Source organism: Anomaloglossus baeobatrachus, chromosome 10 (assembly GCF_048569485.1).
Source record: "Anomaloglossus baeobatrachus isolate aAnoBae1 chromosome 10, aAnoBae1.hap1, whole genome shotgun sequence".
NCBI lineage: Eukaryota > Metazoa > Chordata > Amphibia > Anura > Aromobatidae > Anomaloglossus > Anomaloglossus baeobatrachus.
Window position 1 is genome coordinate 184,296,108 of NC_134362.1, and position 21,801 is coordinate 184,317,908.

At 50.2% G+C, this 21,801-nt stretch overlaps 2 protein-coding genes across 2 annotated transcripts in view; both read right to left on the reverse strand.

The window, feature by feature from the left end:
• The window catches only part of CMTM4 (CKLF like MARVEL transmembrane domain containing 4), a 30,446-nt gene extending 25,420 nt beyond the window's left edge, over nt 1-5,026 (reverse strand). The window contains exon 1 of the mRNA XM_075326973.1: nt 4,548-5,026. Within this exon, the coding sequence (XP_075183088.1) occupies nt 4,548-4,760 (213 nt within the window). The 5' untranslated portion in view covers nt 4,761-5,026. The remainder of the gene's footprint in view (nt 1-4,547) is intronic.
• A 12,595-nt stretch (nt 5,027-17,621) lies between these two features.
• Nucleotides 17,622-21,801, reverse strand: part of DYNC1LI2 (dynein cytoplasmic 1 light intermediate chain 2) — a 132,396-nt gene continuing 128,216 nt past the window's right edge. The window contains exons 12-13 of the mRNA XM_075325883.1: nt 19,748-19,867; nt 17,622-18,353 (exon numbers count right to left, since the gene is read on the reverse strand). Of these exons, the coding sequence (XP_075181998.1) occupies nt 18,250-18,353; nt 19,748-19,867 (224 nt within the window). The 3' untranslated portion in view covers nt 17,622-18,249. The remainder of the gene's footprint in view (nt 18,354-19,747; nt 19,868-21,801) is intronic.

The window sequence follows — 21,801 nt, forward strand, 5'->3', positions numbered from 1 at the left end:
GTACACAGCCCCCCCTGCAGTGTATACAGTATAAAGTGTACACAGCCCCCCCCCCTGCACAGTGTGTACAGTATATAGTGTACACAGCCCCCCACTGCACAGTGTATACAGTATATAGTGTACACAGCCCCCCCACTGCACAGTGTATACAGTATATAGTGTACACAGCCCCCCTGCAGTGTATACAGTATAAAGTGTACACAGCCCCCCCCTGCACAGTGTATACAGTATATATAGTGTACACAGCCCCCCCCCTGCACAGTGTATACAGTATATAGTGTGCACAGCCCCCCTGCACAGTATATATACAGTGTACACAGCCCCCCCCTGCACAGTGTATACAGTATATAGTGTACACAGCCCCCCTGCACAGTGTATATAGTGTACATAGCCCCCCTGCACAGTGTATACAGTATATACAGTGTACACAGCCCCCCTGCACAGTGTATACAGTATATAGTGTACACAGCCCCTCCACTGCACAGTGTATACAGTATATAGTGTACACAGCCCCCCTGCACAGTGTACATAGTGTACATAGCCCCCCTGCACAGTGTATACAGTATATACAGTGTACACAGCCCCCCCTGCACAGTGTATACAGTATATAGTGTACACAGCCCCTCCACTGCACAGTGTATACAGTATATATAGTGTACACAGCCCCCCCACTGCACAGTGTATACAGTATATAATGTACACAGCCCCCCTGCACAGTGTATATAGTGTACATAGCCCCCCTGCACAGTGTATACAGTATATTATAGTGTACACAGCCCCCCTGCACAGTGTATATAGTGTACACAGCCCCCCCCCTGCACAGTGTATACAGTATACACAGCCCCCCTGCACAGTGTATACAGTATATTATAATGTACACAGCCCCCCTGCACAGTGTATACAGTATATAGTGTACATAGCCCCCCTGCACAGTGTATACAGTATATAGTGTGCACAGCCCCCCTGCACAGTGTATACAGTATATAGTGTACACAGCCCCCCTGTACAGTGTATATAGTGTACACAGCCCCCCTGCACAGTGTATACAGTATATATAGTGTACACAGCCCCCCTGCACAGTGTATACAGTATATAGTGTACACATCCCCCCTGTACAGTGTATATAGTGTACACAGCCCCCCTGCACAGTGTATACAGTATATAGTGTACACATCCCCCCTGCACAGTGTATACAGTATATAGTGTACACAGCCCCCCTGCACAGTGTATACAGTATATAGTGTACACAGCCCCCCCTGCACAGTGTATACAGTATATAGTGTACACAGCCCCCCCTGCACAGTGTATACAGTATATAGTGTACACAGCCCCCCTGCACAGTGTATACAGTATATATAGTGTACACAGCCCCCCTGCACAGTGTATACAGTATATATAGTGTACATAGCCCCCCTGCACAGTGTATACAGTATATAGTGTACACAGCCCCCCTGCACAGTGTATATAGTGTACACAGCCCCCCTGCACAGTGTATACAGTATATTATAGTGTACACAGCACCCCTGCACAGTGTATACAGTATATAGTGTGCACAGCCCCCCTGCACAGTGTATACAGTATATAGTGTACACAGCCCCCCTGCACAGTGTATATAGTGTACATAGCCCCCCTGCACAGTGTATATAGTGTACACAGCCCCCCTGCACAGTGTATATAGTGTACACAGCCCCCCTGCACAGTGTATACAGTGTACACAGCCCCCCTGCACAGTGTATACAGTGTACACAGCCCCCCTGCACAGTGTATATAGTGTACACAGCCCCCCTGCACAGTGTATACAGTGTACACAGCCCCCTGCACAGTGTATACAGTGTACACAGCCCCCCTGCACAGTGTATACAGTGTACACAGCCCCCCTGCACAGTGTATACAATATATTATAGTGTGCACAGCCCCCCTGCACAGTGTATACAGTATATAGTGTGCACAGCCCCCCTGCACAGTGTATACAGTATAGTGTATACAGTATATTATAGTGTACACAGCCCCCCTGCACAGTGTATACAGTATATAGTGTACACAGCCCCCCTGCACAGTGTATATAGTGTACATAGCCCCCCTGCACAGTGTATATAGTGTACACAGCCCCCCTGCACAGTGTATATAGTGTACACAGCCCCCCTGCACAGTGTATATAGTGTACACAGCCCCCCTGCACAGTGTATATAGTGTACACAGCCCCCCTGCACAGTGTATACAGTGTACACAGCCCCCCTGCACAGTGTATACAGTGTACACAGCCCCCCCTGCACAGTGTATACAGTATATAGTGTACACAGCCCCCCCTGCACAGTGTATACAGTATATAGTGTACACAGCCCCCCCTGCACAGTGTATACAGTATATAGTGTACATAGCCCCCCTGCACAGTGTATACAGTATATATAGTGTACACAGCCCCCCTGCACAGTGTATACAGTATATAGTGTACACAGCCCCCCCTGCACAGTGTATACAGCCCCCCTGCACAGTGTATACAGTATATAGTGTACACAGCCCCCACTGCACAGTGTATACAGTATATAGTGTGCACAGCCCCCACTGCACAGTGTATACAGTATAGTGTACACAGCCCCCCCCTGCACAGTGTATACAGTATATAGTGTACACAGCCCCCCCTGCACAGTGTATACAGTATATAGTGTACACAGCCCCCCCTGCACAGTGTATACAGTATATAGTGTACACAGCCCCCCCTGCACAGTGTATACAGTATATATAGTGTACACAGCCCCCCTGCACAGCGTATACAGTATATATAGTGTACACAGCCCCCCTGCACAGCGTATACAGTATATATAGTGTACACAGCCCCCCTGCACAGCGTATACAGTATATATAGTGTACATAGCCCCCCTGCACAGCATATACAGTATATATAGTGTACACAGCCCCCCTGCACAGCGTATACAGGATATATAGTGTACACAGCCCCCCTGCACAGCGTATACAGTATATATAGTGTACACAGCCCCCCTGCACAGCGTATACAGTATATATAGTGTACACAGCCCCCCTGCACAGCGTATACAGTATATATAGTGTACACAGCCCCCCTGCACAGCGTATACAGTATATATAGTGTACACAGCCCCCCTGCACAGCGTATACAGTATATATAGTGTACACAGCCCCCCTGCACAGCGTATACAGTATATATAGTGTACACAGCCCCCCTGCACAGCGTATACAGTATATATAGTGTACACAGCCCCCCTGCACAGCGTATACAGTATATATAGTGTACACAGCCCCCCTGCACAGCGTATACAGTATATATAGTGTACACAGCCCCCCTGCACAGCGTATACAGTATATATAGTGTACACAGCCCCCCTGCACAGTGTATACAGTATATATAGTGTACACAGGCCCCCTGCACAGTGTATACAGTATATATAGTGTACACAGGCCCCCTGCACAGTGTATACAGTATATATAGTGTACACAGGCCCCCTGCACAGTGTATACAGTATATATAGTGTACACAGCCCCCTGCACAGTGTATATAGTGTACACAGCCCCCCTGCACAGTGTATAGTGTACACAGCCCCCTGCACAGTGTATACAGTATATATAGTGTACATAGCCCCCTGCACAGTGTATACAGTGTATATAGTGTACACAGCCCCCCTGCACAGTGTATACAGTGTATATAGTGTACATAGCCCCCCTGCACAGTGTATACAGTGTATATAGTGTACACAGCCCCCCTGCACAGTGTATACAGTATATATAGTGTACACAGCTCCCCTGCACAGTGTATACAGTGTATATAGTGTACACAGCCCCCCTGCACAGTGTATACAGTGTATATATAGTGTACACAGCCCCCCTGCACAGTGTATACAGTGTATATAGTGTACACAGCCCCCCTGCACAGTGTATACAGTGTATATAGTGTACACAGCCCCCCTGCACAGTGTATACAGTGTATATATAGTGTACATAGCCCCCCTGCACAGTGTATACAGTATATATAGTGTACACAGCCCCCCTGCACAGTGTATACAGTGTATATATAGTGTACATAGCCCCCCTGCACAGTGTATATAGTGTACACAGCCCCCCTGCACAGTGTATATATAGTGTACACAGCCCCCCTGCACAGTGTATACAGTATATATAGTGTACACAGCCCCCCTGCACAGTGTATACAGTATATATAGTGTACACAGCCCCCCTGCACAGTGTATATATAGTGTAACTAGCCCCCTGCACAGTGTATACAGTATATATAGTGTACACAGCCCCCCTGCACAGTGTATACAGTATATATAGTGTACATAGCCCCCTGCACAGTGTATACAGTATATATAGTGTACACAGCCCCCCTGCACAGTGTATACAGTGTATATAGTGTACACAGCCCCCCTGCACAGTGTATACAGTATATATAGTGTACACAGCCCCCCTGCACAGTGTATACAGTGTATATATAGTGTACACAGCCCCCCTGCACAGTGTATACAGTATATATAGTGTACACAGCCCCCTGCTCTGTGATGCCCCCTCCCCGCACTCACCACTTGGCAGCTCTTCAGGACCCCGGGCAGGGAGCGGATATAATCCCCGTCACAGCGGACGCTCCTCCATCCGCGGCTCTCCCGCACCGGCTCGGTGGTCGGCTGGTACGGGCTGCTGGCCCCGGACACCATGGAGGCTGTAGACGCCTCCGCCTCGAAGCCGTCCATGTCCCCGGCCGCTCTCATGCCGCGGATCAGCGCTGGGGGCCACATTTCCCACAATGCATAGCGATGGCGCCCAGGATCAGGAGCCGCTCGGTGACCCCCATATGTCAGCGCCCCGGAGAGCGGAGTCCGACAGCGCGGGCGCAGTCCCGGGGTTCAGGCGCCGCACCCCCGTCTCTCCGCCGGCTCCGGTGCAGCCTCGCCCCCTCTCCGCGCTCCCCGGTTTTCTCCGCGGTGCCGCGCAAAGTCGCAGCGCAATCCCGACACTGACGCGCTCTGCAGGTAAACTGCGCCCTGACCAATCGCAGGCGAGCCCCTTTGTGACGTCACGGCACTGCTCATCAGCATAGCTCCGCCCACACGACTACGTCGCGCCTTATCCTCACTGTAGGCGGCTTCTCCGACACAAAACTGTGATCGCCCGACCCAGAGGTATGCGACAAAACATGTGCGACTTTCTCATTGTCGCAGGACTCCCCGGACAGCAGCTGATGGACATCCTAGCTATTCCATAAGCTACAAGGGTACAATTCCTCCATAATACAGAAGCTATGGGGTATTATTACAGATCCATAAAATATCAACCAAACAACAAAGATGGCGGATGAAGAGATTATTGATTATTTTGTTTCTGGATTTATTTTTTATTATTATTAATAATAAATTATTATTATTTTTGCTGAGGCATCTAATGAGCGTGTGCAGGGGTCACTGGGAATTCCTGGCTTCTGTGTCCTGCCTCTGATGATAATGAGCCTGCTGAAAAGTCTTCCTGAAAAGCACAGGAAGCAGGAATTTACGAATGGCCGCAATCACCAGAGTGAACATCACAAGATTACTAACGATGTTTGCTTATTAAAAAAATATAGATGTTAAAAAAAATATTTTAAAAATATTAAACATTTTTTTAAATAAAATTTATATATATATATATATATATATATATATATATATATATATATACACACACACATAATGGCTCCTCTGGAGGACAATGATTGGCTGTAAATAGTAAACCGGTGGGGAACACAGCACTGGAGAAAAGGTATAATAAGATAGTATCACCTGTATAGAGGTAAAACATTCACAACAGGGGATGTCACAGCTCACCTCCTCTTTCTGTACAATGACTGATAACACCTCATACAGTAGATAGTACAGGATCCACCATTCACAATAAGTGATGTCACAGCTCACCTCTTCCTCCTCCTGCACAATGACTGATAACACCTCTATACAGAGTAGATAACACAGGATCCACCATTCACAACAGATGTCACAGCTCAACTCCTCCTCATGTGCAATGACTGATAACATCTTTATATACAGTAGATAGCACAGAATCTGCCATTCACAAGAGATGTCACAGCTTACCTCCTCCTCGTGTACAATGACTGATAACACCTCTATATACAGTAGATAACAGGATCCACCATTCACAGTAGGTGATATCACAGCTCACCTCCTCTCCATCCTGTACAATGACTGATAACACCTCTATATACAGTAGATAACACAGGATCCACCATTCACAATAGGTGATGTCACAGCTCACCTCCTCCTCCTACCTGCACAGATTACAAACCATGCCCACAACAGCAGCCTATTAGATAGAGTCAGTGATCATGTCCAGTATCTCCAGGGTATTGTTCGCTATGGTCCATGTGGTTGCGGCACAGCTCACCTCCCAGTGCTGTTACCAGCCACCACCATAATCACATACAGAGAATAGAATTTAAAAAAATCACAATCAGAAAATAAAAAAAAAAAAACAGTTTAAAAAAACAAGAACATGCAGCAGAATCTGGTTTTAATCGTTAAAAACTAAAGCTAATTTCACTTGAATTCAATCTAATTCACACTGGCACAGATCAGACACAAGGGGGCGCCATGTTACAAGGCATGCACTCAATCTAAAGCATGGAATGATGCATGGAAAAGAGAGAATCCTGCCTGTGGCTCCAGCATTAGGTGTATATCATTTCTGTATCTGGCACAATGCAGGAGCGTAGGGGCGCAGCTGAAACCATCCGCTGATCAGAGTTGGGGTCCTTTTGAGATTTGGCTATAGTGGGGTCTGTGTAAACCTGAATATACAGAACACTTCCTTTAGAAACTATAAGACCAAAGAATCATCACTGATTCTCTCTCCAGGTGAATCTACAGTATCTGTGCCATGCATGCTGCTGCGCTCAGCACACTCCAGAGCCTCTCCTGTATCATGTATGCTGCTGCGCTCAGCACACTCCAGAGCCTCTCCTGTATCATGTATGCTGCTGCGCTCAGCACACTCCAGAGCCTCTCCTGTATCATGTATGCTGCTGCGCTCAGCACTGTCCAGAGCCTCTCCTGTATCATGTATGCTGCTGTGCTCAGCACTGTCCAGAGCCTCTCCTGTATCATGTATGCTGCTGTGCTCAGCACTGTCCAGAGCCTCTCCTGTATCATGTATGCTGCTGCGCTCAGCACTGTCCAGAGCCTCTCCTGTATCATGTATGCTGCTGCGCTCAGCACAGTCCAGAGCCTCTCCTGTATCATGCATGCTGCTGCGCTCAGCACTGTCCAGAGCCTCTCCTGTATCATGTATGCTGCTGCGCTCAGCACACTCCAGAGCCTCTCCTGTATCATGTATGCTGCTGCGCTCAGCACTGTCCAGAGCCTCTCCTGTATCATGTATGCTGCTGCGCTCAGCACAGACCAGAGCCTCTCCTGTATCATGTATGCTGCTGCGCTCAGCACACTCCAGAGCCTCTCCTGTATCATGTATGCTGCTGCGCTCAGCACTGTCCAGAGCCTCTCCTGTATCATGTATGCTGCTGCGCTCAGCACAGTCCAGAGCCTCTCCTGTATCATGTATGCTGCTGCGCTCAGCACTGTCCAGAGCCTCTCCTGTATCATGTATGCTGCTGTGCTCAGCACACTCCAGAGCCTCTCCTGTATCATGTATGCTGCTGCGCTCAGCACAGACCAGAGCCTCTCCTGTATCATGTATGCTGCTGCGCTCAGCACTGTCCAGAGCCTCTCCTGTATCATGTATGCTGCTGCGCTCAGCACAGTCCAGAGCCTCTCCTGTATCATGTATGCTGCTGTGCTCAGCACACTCCAGAGCCTCTCCTGTATCATGTATGCTGCTGCGCTCAGCACAGACCAGAGACTCTCCTGTATCATGTATGCTGCTGCGCTCAGCACTGTCCAGAGCCTCTCCTGTATCATGCATGCTGCTGCGCTCAGCACTGTCCAGAGCCTCTCCTGTATCATGTATGCTGCTGTGCTCAGCACACTCCAGAGCCTCTCCTGTATCATGTATGCTGCTGCGCTCAGCACAGACCAGAGCCTCTCCTGTATCATGCATGCTGCTGTGCTCAGCACAGTCCAGAGCCTCTCCTGTATCATGCATGCTGCTGCGCTCAGCACTGTCCAGAGCCTCTCCTGTATCATGTATGCTGCTGTGCTCAGCACACTCCAGAGCCTCTCCTGTATCATGTATGCTGCTGCGCTCAGCACAGACCAGAGACTCTCCTGTATCATGTATGCTGCTGTGCTCAGCACACTCCAGAGACTCTCCTGTATCATGTATGCTGCTGCGCTCAGCACTGTCCAGAGCCTCTCCTGTATCATGTATGCTGCTGCGCTCAGCACAGTCCAGAGCCTCTCCTGTATCATGTATGCTGCTGTGCTCAGCACTGTCCAGAGCCTCTCCTGTATCATGTATGCTGCTGCGCTCAGCACAGACCAGAGACTCTCCTGTATCATGTATGCTGCTGCGCTCAGCACTGTCCAGAGCCTCTCCTGTATCATGTATGCTGCTGCGCTCAGCACTGTCCAGAGCCTCTCCTGTATCATGTATGCTGCTGTGCTCAGCACACTCCAGAGCCTCTCCTGTATCATGTATGCTGCTGCGCTCAGCACTGTCCAGAGCCTCTCCTGTATCATGTATGCTGCTGCGCTCAGCACAGTCCAGAGCCTCTCCTGTATCATGTATGCTGCTGTGCTCAGCACACTCCAGAGCCTCTCCTGTATCATGTATGCTGCTGCGCTCAGCACTGTCCAGAGCCTCTCCTGTATCATGTATGCTGCTGCGCTCAGCACAGTCCAGAGCCTCTCCTGTATCATGTATGCTGCTGCGCTCAGCACTGTCCAGAGCCTCTCCTGTATCATGTATGCTGCTGCGCTCAGCACTGTCCAGAGCCTCTCCTGTATCATGTATGCTGCTGTGCTCAGCACACTCCAGAGACTCTCCTGTATCATGTATGCTGCTGCGCTCAGCACTGTCCAGAGCCTCTCCTGTATCATGTATGCTGCTGCGCTCAGCACAGTCCAGAGCCTCTCCTGTATCATGTATGCTGCTGCGCTCAGCACTGTCCAGAGCCTCTCCTGTATCATGTATGCTGCTGCGCTCAGCACTGTCCAGAGACTCTCCTGTATCATGTATGCTGCTGCGCTCAGCACTGTCCAGAGCCTCTCCTGTATCATGTATGCTGCTGCGCTCAGCACAGTCCAGAGCCTCTCCTGTATCATGTATGCTGCTGCGCTCAGCACACTCCAGAGACTCTCCTGTATCATGTATGCTGCTGCGCTCAGCACTGTCCAGAGCCTCTCCTGTATCATGTATGCTGCTGCGCTCAGCACTGTCCAGAGCCTCTCCTGTATCATGTATGCTGCTGCGCTCAGCACTGTCCAGAGCCTCTCCTGTATCATGTATGCTGCTGCGCTCAGCACTGTCCAGAGCCTCTCCTGTATCATGCATGCTGCTGCGCTCAGCACACTCCAGAGCCTCTCCTGTATCATGTATGCTGCTGCGCTCAGCACAGTCCAGAGCCTCTCCTCTATCATGTATGCTGCTGCGCTCAGCACTGTCCAGAGCCTCTCCTGTATCATGCATGCTGCTGTGCTCAGCACAGTCCAGAGCCTCTCCTGTATCATGTATGCTGCTGCGCTCAGCACTGTCCAGAGCCTCTCCTGTATCATGTATGCTGCTGCGCTCACCACAGTCCAGAGCCTCTCCTGTATCATGTATGCTGCTGCGCTCACCACAGTCCAGAGACTCTCCTGTATTATGTATGCTGCTGCGCTCAGCACACTCCAGAGCCTCTCCTGTATCATGTATGCTGCTGTGCTCAGCACACTCCAGAGCCTCTCCTGTATCATGTATGCTGCTGCACTCAGCACAGTCCAGAGCCTCTCCTGTATCATGTATGCTGCTGCGCTCAGCACAGTCCAGAGCCTCTCCTCTATCATGTATGCTGCTGCGCTCAGCACTGTCCAGAGCCTCTCCTGTATCATGTATGCTGCTGCGCTCAGCACAGTCCAGAGACTCTCCTGTATCATGTATGCTGCTGCGCTCAGCACAGTCCAGAGCCTCTCCTGTATCATGTATGCTGCTGCGCTCACCACAGTCCAGAGCCTCTCCTGTATCATGCATGCTGCTGCGCTCAGCACAGTCCAGAGCCTCTCCTGTATCATGTATGCTGCTGCGCTCAGCACAGTCCAGAGACTCTCCTGTATCATGTATGCTGCTGCGCTCAGCACAGTCCAGAGCCTCTCCTGTATCATGTATGCTGCTGCGCTCAGCACTGTCCAGAGCCTCTCCTGTATCATGCATGCTGCTGCGCTCAGCACAGTCCAGAGACTCTACTGTATCATGTATGCTGCTGCACTCAGCACAGTCCAGAGCCTCTCCTGTATCATGTATGCTGCTGTGCTCAACACTGTCCAGAGCCTCTCCTGTGCCATGCATGCTGCTGCGCTCAGCACTGTCCAGAGCTTCTCCTGTGCCATGCATGCTGCTGCGCTCAGCACTGTCCAGAGCCTCCTCTGTGCCATGCATGCTGCTGCACTCAGCACTGTCCAGAGCCTCTCCTGTGCCATGCATGCTGCTGTGCTCAGCACTGTGCAGAGCCTCCCCTGTGCTATGCATGCTGTTGCGCTCAGCACAGTCCAGAGCCTCCCCTGTGCCATGAATGCTGCTGTGCTCAGCACTGTCCAGAGCTTCTCCTGTGCCATGCATGCTGCTGCGCTCAGCACTGTCCAGAGCCTCTCCTGTGCCATGCATGCTGCTGTGCTCAGCACAGTCCAGAGCCTCCCCTGTGCTATGCATGCTGCTGTGCTCAGCACAGTCCAGAGCCTAACCTGTGCCATGAATGCTGCTGTGCTCAGCACTGTCCAGAGCTTCTCCTGTGCCATGTATGCTGCTGCGCTCAGCACAGTCCAGAGCCTCTCCTGTGCCATGCATGCTGCTGCGCTCAGCACAGTCCAGAGCCTCCCCTGTGCTATGCATGCTGCTGTGCTCAGCACAGTCCAGAGCCTAACCTGTGCCATGAATGCTGCTGTGCTCAGCACTGTCCAGAGCTTCTCCTGTGCCATGTATGCTGCTGCGCTCAGCACAGTCCAGAGCCTCTCCTATGCCATGCATGCTGCTGCGCTCAGCACAGTCCAGAGCCTCCCCTGTGCTATGCATGCTGCTGCGCTCAGCACAGTCCAGAGCCTCTCCTGTGCCATGCATGCTGCTGCGCTCAGCACAGTCCAGAGCCTCCCCTGTGCCATGCATGCTGCTGCGCTCAGCACTGCCCAGAGCCTCTCCTGTGCCATGCATGCTGCTGCGCTCAGCACTGTCCAGAGCCTCCCCTGTGCCATGCATGCTGCTGCGCTCAGCACTGCCCAGAGCCTCCCCTGTGCTATGCATGCTGCTGTGCTCAGCACAGTCCAGAACCTCCCCTGTGCCATGAATGCTGCTGTGCTCAGCACAGTCCAGAACCTCCCCTGTGCCATGAATCCTGCTGTGCTCAGCACAGTCCAGAACCTCCCCTGTGCCTGATTTCTGCACTTCACTTTCAATAATGGAATGATCAGTGTGACTGTAGCTTCTGATTGATAGGATCTGGTGACACCGGAGCAACACAGCTCTGCAGATCCAACATTAGCATCAGTCACTGCAATATAGCACAAGCGAGAAATAGAACTAGGACTAACGCACAAAGTATGTGCATTATAGACTTACATTGTGCACAGCAGAATAGTGAGTGCAGCTCTGGAGTATAATTAATGTAACTCAGGATCAGTGCAGGATAAGTAATCCATGTATCCAGTGACTGTACCAGCAGAGTACTGAGTGCAGCTCTGGAATATAATAGAGGAAGCAACTCAGGATCAGTAATGTATGTACACAGTGACTGCACCAGCAAAACAGTGAGTGCAGCTCTGGAGTATAATACAGGATGTAACTCAGGATCAGTGCAAGATAAGTAATATAATGTAAGTACACAGTGACTGCACCAGCAGAATAGCGAGTGCAGCTCTGGAGTATAATACAGGAGGTAACTCAGGATCAGTGCAAGATAAGTAATATAATGTAAGTACACAGTGACTGCACCAGCAGAATAGTGAGTGCAGCTCTGGAGTATAATACAGGAGGTAACTAAGGATCAGTAATGTAATGTATGTACACAGTGACTGCACCAGCAGAATAGTGAATGCAGCTCTGGAGTATAATACAGGAGGTAACTCAGGATCAGTAATGTAATGTATGTACACAGTGACTACACCAGCAGAATAGTGAGTGCAGCTCTGGAGTATAATACAGGAGGTAACTCAGGATCAGTAATGTAATGTATGTACACAGTGACTACACCAGCAGAATAGTGAGTGCAGCTCTGGAGTATAATACAGGAGGTAACTCAGGATCAGTAATGTAATGTATGTACACAGTGACTACACCAGCAGAATAGTGAGTGCAGCTCTGGAGTATAATACAGGAGGTAACTCAGGATCAGTAATGTAATGTATGTACACAGTGACTACACCAGCAGAATAGTGAGTGCAGCTCTGGAGTATAATACAGGAGGTAACTCAGGATCAGTAATGTAATGTATGTACACAGTGACTACACCAGCAGAATAGTGAGTGCAGCTCTGGAGTATAATACAGGAGGTAACTCAGGATCAGTGCAAGATAAGTAATATAATGTAAGTACACAGTGACTGCACCAGCAGAATAGTGAGTGCAGCTCTGGAGTATAATACAGGAGGTAACTAAGGATCAGTAATGTAATGTATGTACACAGTGACTGCACCAGCAGAATAGTGAATGCAGCTCTGGAGTATAATACAGGAGGTAACTCAGGATCAGTAATGTATGTACACAGTGACTACACCAGCAGAATAGTGAGTGCAGCTCTGGAGTATAATACAGGAGGTAACTCAGGATCAGTAATGTAATGTATGTACACAGTGACTACACCAGCAGAATAGTGAGTGCAGCTCTGGAGTATAATACAGGAGGTACTCCGCATCACTACAGGATCAGTAATGTAATGTATGTACACAGTGCCTGCAGCAGCAGAATGGTGAATGCAGCTCTGGAGTATAATACATAAACACAGGATCAGTGCAAGATAAGTAATATAAGGCTAGTTTCACACTTGCATTGGACGGGATCCGTAGCATTGCGTTGTGTGACGCATGCAACGGATGCGTTGCATATAGTGGCACAACGCAATGCTACGGATCGTACAAAATAATGCAATCCGTTATAGTTTTTTTCCTTGACTTTACACATCTGAGCATGCGCAGTTGTGTAAAGACGGATGCGTTAACGGAATCCGTCAAATGACGCATTCTAACGGAATCCGCCACCATAGGCGTCCATTATAAAAACAACGGACGCCTAACGGATTCCTGCAGGTTGCGTTTTTTTGACACTCCGCCAAGTGCAGAAAAACGTTACATGCTGCATTCCATCCGCCCGACGCAGCGTCAAAATAACGACGCTGCGTCGTCCAGTGGATGCAACGCAGACACTTGCGTTACAGTGCGTCGTCCCTACAAGTCTATGGAGACTAGCGCAGTCCGTTAATGGATTGCGCTATTCTCCATAGTGACGGAATGCGCTGAACGCAAGTGTGAAACTAGCCTAATGTATGTACACAGTGACTGCACCAGCAGAATAGTGAGTGCAGCTCTGGATTATATTACAAGATGTAACTTAGGATCAGTAATGTATGTACACAGTGACTGCACCAGCAGAATAGTGAGTGCAGCTCTGGATTATATTACAAGATGTAACTTAGGATCAGTAATGTAAGTACACAGTGACTGCACCAGCAGAATAGTGAGTGCAGCTCTGGAGTATAATACAGGAGGTAACCCAGGATCAGTAATGTATGTACACAGAGATTGCACCACTTTATAAGCTGCAGATTATTATACGGTATTATACACTAGTATTAGCTGCACTATTGCTGCCTGCATTCAGCTCATGTCTCAGCAGGAGGCGCTATTGCACCTCACACTCCAGCACTGGGACCCGATCAGTGATTGGAGAGGACTCTGCTTGCTGCTGTTGTGGAATATGATCTGTACGGAGCATTGTTCCCGTGTTGAGGACGGGCATGTAATGCAATCGTAACACAAACTATTCTGACTCTAATTTGTAGTTCAGTGGAAAAAGTAGTGAAACAAGTGAGGAACCGCCTGGCTCCCAATCACTGGCAGTAATGCGGTGCCCACCCTGTATGAATTACAATGGGTGCAAGTGTAAGGGGTGCTTCACACACAGCGAGCTCGCTGCCGAGATCGCTGCTGAGTCACGCTTTTTGTGACGCAGCAGTGACCTCATTAGCGATCTCGCTGTGTGTGACACTGAGCAGCGATCTGGCCCCTGCTGCGAGATCGCTGCTCGTTACACACAGCCCTGGTTCGTTTTCTTCAAAGGCGCTCTCCCGCTGTGTGTGACAGCGAGAGAGCGACAAATGAAGTGAGCAGGGAGCAGGAGCCGGCGTCTGGCAGCTGAGGTAAGCTGTATCCAAGATAAACATCGGGTAACCAAGGTGGTTACCCGATATTTACCTTAGTTACCAGCCTCCGCAGCTCTCGCGCTGCCTGTGCTGCCGGCTCCGGCTCTCTGCACATGTAGCTGCTGTACACATCGGGTTAATTAACCCGATGTGTACTGTAGCTAGGAGAGCAAGGAGCCAGCGCTAAGCAGTGTGCGCGGCTCCCTGCTCTCTGCACATGTAGCTGCACTACACATCGGGTTAATTAACCCGATGTGTACTGTAGCTAGGAGAGCAAGGAGCCAGCGCTCAGTGTGCGCGGCTCCCTGCACACACAGCTAAGCGGTGTGCGCTGGTAACTAATGTAAACATCGGGTAACCATACCCGATGTTTACCTTAGTTACCAGTCTCCGCAGCTTCCAGACGGCGGCTCCGTGCAAGCGCAGCGTCGCTTGCACGTCGCTGCTGGCTGGGGGCTGGTCACTGGTCGCTGGTGAGATCTGCCTGTTTGACAGCTCACCAGCGACCATGTAGCGATGCAGCAGCGATCCTGACCAGGTCAGATCGCTGGTCGGATCGCTGCTGCATCGCTAAGTGTGAAGGTACCCTAAAGTGACAAGAGGAGCAGCGACCATCACCCAGAGGGTCAGAGATAGAGAATATCAGGATTTACAGCTCTTACTACTGCGAAGGGCGAGGCTGCAAAATCCCCCTACACATGCCCCGGGGTCCAGGCCACACCTGCCCGGAGTCTGTAAGATTAATAGATCGGGATCTATGCGGATTCTCTTCTCTAGATCAAGGCCATTAAGCCGCTTCTTCACAGGAGTTTGTCTTCTTCTGGATGCACACAGCAGGATAATAAGTGGTTAAACGATCACTGTGGCCAGATCATGACAGCAAACAGATGTCTTGTGTCATGTACATCTGACAAGCGGATAGAACAAAGTGGAGCAAATGTAATCAACCCCTCGCGGACCAGAAGGCCCAATAGTTTGGCTGATTCGGTGACGCCGCAGGGCCCGCCCCGCCGACGCGTCGTCCGCACAGCGGTCGCCCAGCGTCTTGTTGATTCAGCCTCTGCACAGAGCTCACCCGCTCATTCAGCCTCTGCACAGAGCTCACCCGCTCATTCAGCCTCTGCACAGAGCTCACCTGCTCATTCAGCCTCTGCACAGAGCTCACCCGCTCATTCAGCCTCTGCACAGAGCTCACCCGCTCATTCAGCTTCTGCACAGAGCTCACCTGCTCATTCAGCCTCTGCACAGAGCTCACCCGCTCATTCAGCTTCTGCACAGAGCTCACCTGCTCATTCAGCTTCTGCACAGAGCTCACCTGCTCATTCAGCCTCTGCACAGAGCTCACACGCTCATTCAGCCTCTGCACAGAGCTCACCCGCTCATTCAGCCTCTGCACAGAGCTCACCCGCTCATTCAGCCTCTGCACAGAGCTCACCTGCTCATTCAGCTTCTGCACAGAGCTCACCTGCTCATTCAGCCTCTGCACAGAGCTCACCTGCTCATTCAGCCTCTGCACAGAGCTCACCCGCTCATTCAGCTTCTGCACAGAGCTCACCCGCTCATTCAGCTTCTGCACAGAGCTCACCCGCTCATTCAGCCTCTGCACAGAGCTCACCCGCTCATTCAGCCTCTGCACAGAGCTCACCTGCTCATTCAGCTTCTGCACAGAGCTCACCTGCTCATTCAGCCTCTGCACAGAGCTCACCCGCTCATTCAGCTTCTGCACAGAGCTCACCCGCTCATTCAGCCTCTGCACAGAGCTCACCCGCTCATTCAGCTTCTGCACAGAGCTCACCCGCTCATTCAGCCTCTGCACAGAGCTCACCTGCTCATTCAGCCTCTGCACAGAGCTCACCCGCTCATTCAGCCTCTGCACAGAGCTCACCCGCTCATTCAGCCTCTGCACAGAGCTCACCCGCTCATTCAGCCTCTGCACAGAGCTCACCCGCTCATTCAGCCTCTGCACAGAGCTCACCCGCTCAGCCTCTGCACAGAGCTCACCCGCTCAGCCTCTGCACAGAGCTCACCTGCTCATTCAGCCTCTGCACAGAGCTCACCCGCTCATTCAGCCTCTGCACAGAGCTCACCCGCTCATTCAGGGTCTGCACCGAACTTATTCAGGCAATTTACATTCTAGGACTGTAGTTTTAACATTAATCTGTAAAAGTGAAAAACCTACATCTCTCAGAATACTTATCAGAGATCCGGAAAATATACGCGACCGACACCGCACCGTGCTTTAGTATAGAGAATGATGTATACATGGCTTTTTGGGTGCAAATATACGGCTTTGCATTATACCTTTGGAAGGTTGTAGGCATCTACTTCTCATTTCACCCATAGGCGGCTTTTATGATTCTGCCAGGCAGGCGTGCAAGTGAATAGTGTCGCTAAAGAAAAGTATAGTACGATATACTATTTTTTATTCCACCATAGGAGCCTATGGGCAATGTGTGCCATTGTAGCCTATGTCAGGAGACCCTCATACCGCTGATGTGCACGGTGTATACAGACATTCAGTTGGACGATGGTTGAGGGGAGACCCTATAAAACAAGGTAAAGGGGCGTTCTGTGATGCATTCGGACACATTAAAAACTAAATCTACAAATCTGTTGTTACCATTTATTGAAACTGCAAGTAATAGGTTTAATGGCCTGCCAACGTCGATGTTAAAATAAATAAATTAATATAAAATTCTTTACGGGGGGAGGAGGTGGTGTAAGGCAAGACAAAGGCGCCCAAAGTGGTTTTTTGTCTTTAAAGAAACCTGCAGCAATATTTTCCCGTAGTGCTTTTGCAGTAAAGCAGGCGCTTCCATACGACACCCTGCAATACAACATGCCTCTCTGCCGTATTAAAAAAAATAAAAGTCCATGGCAAAAAAAAAATCAGGACCGGAATTCGCCCCACTGATACACGTCGAAGCCTCTCAGCAAATAAACCGTGGGGATCTGGACGTCAGGACCGAAAGCACTTGCAAATAAAATATAATATATTTTGTCTATAAAAGTGACTGTTAATACAGTGCAGAAATCCTCCAAGCGCCCCCTAGTGGCACATCCTGAAACCGCTCCAGGCACTTGGAACAACTGACCAAACATGCTTTGTTTGCCCCCCCCCCCCCCCCCCCGTGTGATCGCCACCGTACCTGACCCCCCGAAAAGTTTATACACTGGCAGCAATCTCCTGCCCTTCATTCCTTTTTGCTTCAGCCGGTACAAAGTTAAAAAAAAAAAAAAAAAGCAAGAAGGATTCCCCAAAACCGTTGGAAAGCCATATATTAATAAACCTATCCGCAAAAAGCATCCCGGAGGGGGTTAAATGTATAAGAGGCCGCTAGTTCTTCCTATCTACGCTTTCCGGCACCACCTTCTTTTTTTCCGGTTTAAGCTCCAACATCCCTTCTCCATCCACGGGGGGCCGGCGACGCGGTGCAAATGGGACTACTGTAGTCGGACTACCCGACCCTTACAGGATGGACCGCGTGAAGAGACCGGACCTATTCTAGCCGCTTTCTGCACTGGAGGAGGGGGGGGGGTGGGGTGGTATATTTCAAGGCAAGCTTCACGTAGGGTGGGCACGTAACACTGTGGAGTCAGGCTAGTAGCGCCCCCGCCTCGTTCCATGATAAAACCTACAGTATCCGCTGTGTCAGAGCAGCCTTTGTATCATTAAGTCCAATATACATGTTATTATTTGGTCATTTACATAAAGTGTGGCGGAAGAGTTTTGCTTTGTCGGCTGCGTCAGGCCTCGTTCTCCGTCGGGGACGAATTGGCTAACACGGTGTCCGGCTGGCGGCTCATCCGGTCCAGCTCCTCCTGGACGTTGGTCAGTACGGGCTTCTGTCCTGTACAGAAAAAGAAAAAGGTCAATTTAAAGCCTAATTAAAAGTCACTGGCCCCCCCAAAATCAGAACACCAAGTGACACCCCCTCCTTAACTGCCAAGGTCACTACAGTGGCATCTAAATGGTTAAACAGCGGTAGTTTTGCCTGTAGGCGCTGCAAGGGGAGATCTGCAGCCCATTACCGGCGGTACCCGCTGCTGACGACCCATTACTAGACGCACTTTTATGGGCTTTTTTTGTATAGGTTCTAACAGTCCATCTGTATAAGGGAAAGGTGAAGCTCAAAATCCCAGCAATCTTTCCCTTGATGCATATGATTGTTGGAAGCCATACACTGCTCCGGAGTGATGATTTACATATACCCCAGGGTAGCAGGCCGGCCGACGAGCTGATGTATTCACTGTATTACTAGGTCCAGCTAATTATTTATAAGTCTGGGAGAAAAGGCCAAAATCCCATGATGATAGCGGTAATGGATGCCATACTAATTGTTATTCACCTGTTCTGATAGATGTGGCTATTTAATTAAATCCCATAGACATCAATGCACATACTCAGCCACTTTTACGGTGCTTGTGCACTGGGCACAGTCATGATGAAAGAAAGAAAAAAAAAAAAAAAAAAAAAAAGAAGAAAAGAAAAAAGAAATGCCCGGCACTGTGCTCGGTCATGCGCTTCCCGGCACTGTGCTCGGTCATGCGCTTCCCGGCACTGTGCTCGGTCATGCGCTTCCCGGCACTGTGCTCGGTCATGCGCTTCCCGGCACTGTGCTCGGTCATGCGCTTCCCGGCACTGTGCTCGGTCATGCGCTTCCCGGCCCTGTGCTCGGTCATGCGCTTCCCGACACTGTGCTCGGTCATGCGCTTCCCGGCCCTGTGCTCGGTCATGCGCTTCCCGGCCCTGTGCTCGGTCATGCGCTTCCCGGCACTGTGCTCGGTCATGCGCTTCCCGGCACTGTGCTCGGTCATGCGCTTCCCGGCACTGTGCTCGGTCATGCGCTTCCCGGCACTGTGCTCGGTCATGCGCTTCCCGGCACTGTGCTCGGTCATGCGCTTCCCGGCACTGTGCTCGGTCATGCGCTTCCCGGCACTGTGCTCGGTCATGCGCTTCCCGGCACTGTGCTTGGTCATGTACGGCTGCTGCATCTGCTCGGCCATGAAGCTCCCAGCAGACGCAGGGTTTGTGCCAATATTAATACCAGAGGAGGTCTGGACTGTACAGTTATGGAGTCATTAGTTATGCTCTTTAACACTTGGCGACCCGGCTTAATAAATAACCGGACTTCACTGATTGATCGGTGTCGCCCAATGCTTTTCTCCATGTACAATATACTGTATATCATATCATGTGGAAAGGCTACAAATGTCTCTTACTGGAAAGCGTTCTTTAGCCTACCTGCTTTCTTGGCAGAGTTCGGAGCGGACCCTGGCCCTCCTGGACTCCCGGGGGATCCTGTCTTTTTACTCAAGAGACTATTGAAGAAACTGGCCAAGACTCCTTCACTGGCCGCAGCATCTGTGATAGGAACATAATGGATATCGCATTAGAGAATGAGATATAGAATATATAAAATATATATATATAAAATATATACCGTATTTTTCGGACCATAAGACGCACTTTTTTTCCCCCAAATGTTGGGGGAAAGTGGGGGGTGCGTCTTATGGTCTGACTGTGGCTGCGGGGAATGAGGGTGCTGCGGTGGAGCGGGTCATCGGGGGCACGAGCAGGCTACTATAGTAGCCTGCCGTGACCACGTGTGCCCGCTCATTACATATGCACGCCCATCCTCCCGCCCATTTCTCAGCGCTGAAGCCGGCGCTGACAGGTGGGCGGGAGGACGAGCGGGGACGCGCGCATAGTAAAGAGCCGGTCCACATGATCACCCCTGGCAATTACAGCCTGGAGTGATCATGTGCGGCTGTATTCACTGCTCCCCGCGCGTCATCATCAGCGCGGGGTGCAGTGAATCAGTACACTCACCCGTCCCCGTGTGTGGAGCCGTTCCCCCGCAGCACACGATGTCTTCCTGTCTGTGCCGGTCAGCTGATCTGTGCTGGTCAGCTGATCGGCACAGACAGGAAGACATCGCGATGCAGCAGGGGAACGGCTCCACACACACAGGTCAGCGGCGCAGAGAGGAAGATGATTGGTGCTGGAGGGAGTGAGGAAAAGGTGAGTATAAACGTTTGTTTTTTTTTCTCTGTGCTATAGGATACAGGCCATATACCAGGATGGTATATGAACAGGATGGGGGTATATGAACAGGATGGGGGTATATGAACAGGATGGGGGTATATGAGCAGGATGGATGGGGGGTATATGAACAGGATGGGGGGTATATGAACAGGATGGGGGGTATATGAACAGGATGGGGGGTATATGAACAGGATGGGGGGTATATGAACAGGATGGGGGGTATATGAACAGGATGGGGGGTATATGAACAGGATGGGGGGTATATGAACAGGATGGGGGGTATATGAACAGGATGGGGGTATATGAACAGGATGGGGGGGTATATGAACAGGATGGGAGTATATGAGCAGGAAGGATGGGGGGTATATGAACCGGATGGGGGGTATATGAACCGGATGGGGGGTATATGAACAGGATGGGGGGTATATGAACAGGATGGGGGGTATATGAACAGGATGGATGGGGGCTATATGAACAGGATGGGGGTATATGAACAAGATGGGGGTATATGAACAGGATGGGGTATATGAATAGGATGGGGGAATATGAGCAGGATGCTGGTATATAAGCAGGATGGGGGTTTATAGCAGGATCATATACAAGGCAGGAGGATCATTACCAGGATGGGGTACCTTAGTAGAGAATTTGGGGACATTACCCCCATAACAGTGTCAGCAGCAGATCCTCGCCCCATAACAGTGTGTCATGACCACATTTTATATTTATAAAGAAGGGAATTTTGTTTACTTACCGTAAATTCCTTTTCTTCTAGCTCCAATTGGGAGACCCAGACAATTGGGTGTATAGCTATGCCTCCGGAGGCCACACAAAGTATTACACTAAAAGTGTAAAGCCCCTCCCCTTCTGCCTATACACCCCCCATGCTCACGGGCTCCTCAGTTTTGGTGCAAAAGCAAGAAGGAGGAAAAAAATTATAAATTGGTTTAAAGTAAATTCAATCCGAAGGAATATCGGAGAACTGAAACCATTCAACATGAACAACATGTGTACACAAAAAAACAGGGGCGGGCGCTGGGTCTCTCAATTGGAGCTAGAAGAAAAGGAATTTACGGTAAGTAAACAAAATTCCCTTCTTCTTTGTCGCTCCATTGGGAGACCCAGACAATTGGGACGTCCAAAAGCAGTCCCTGGGTGGGTAAATAATACCTCATAATAGAGCCGTAAACGGCTCCGTCCTACAGGTGGGCAACCGCCGCCTGAAGGACTCGCCTACCTAGGCTGGCATCCGC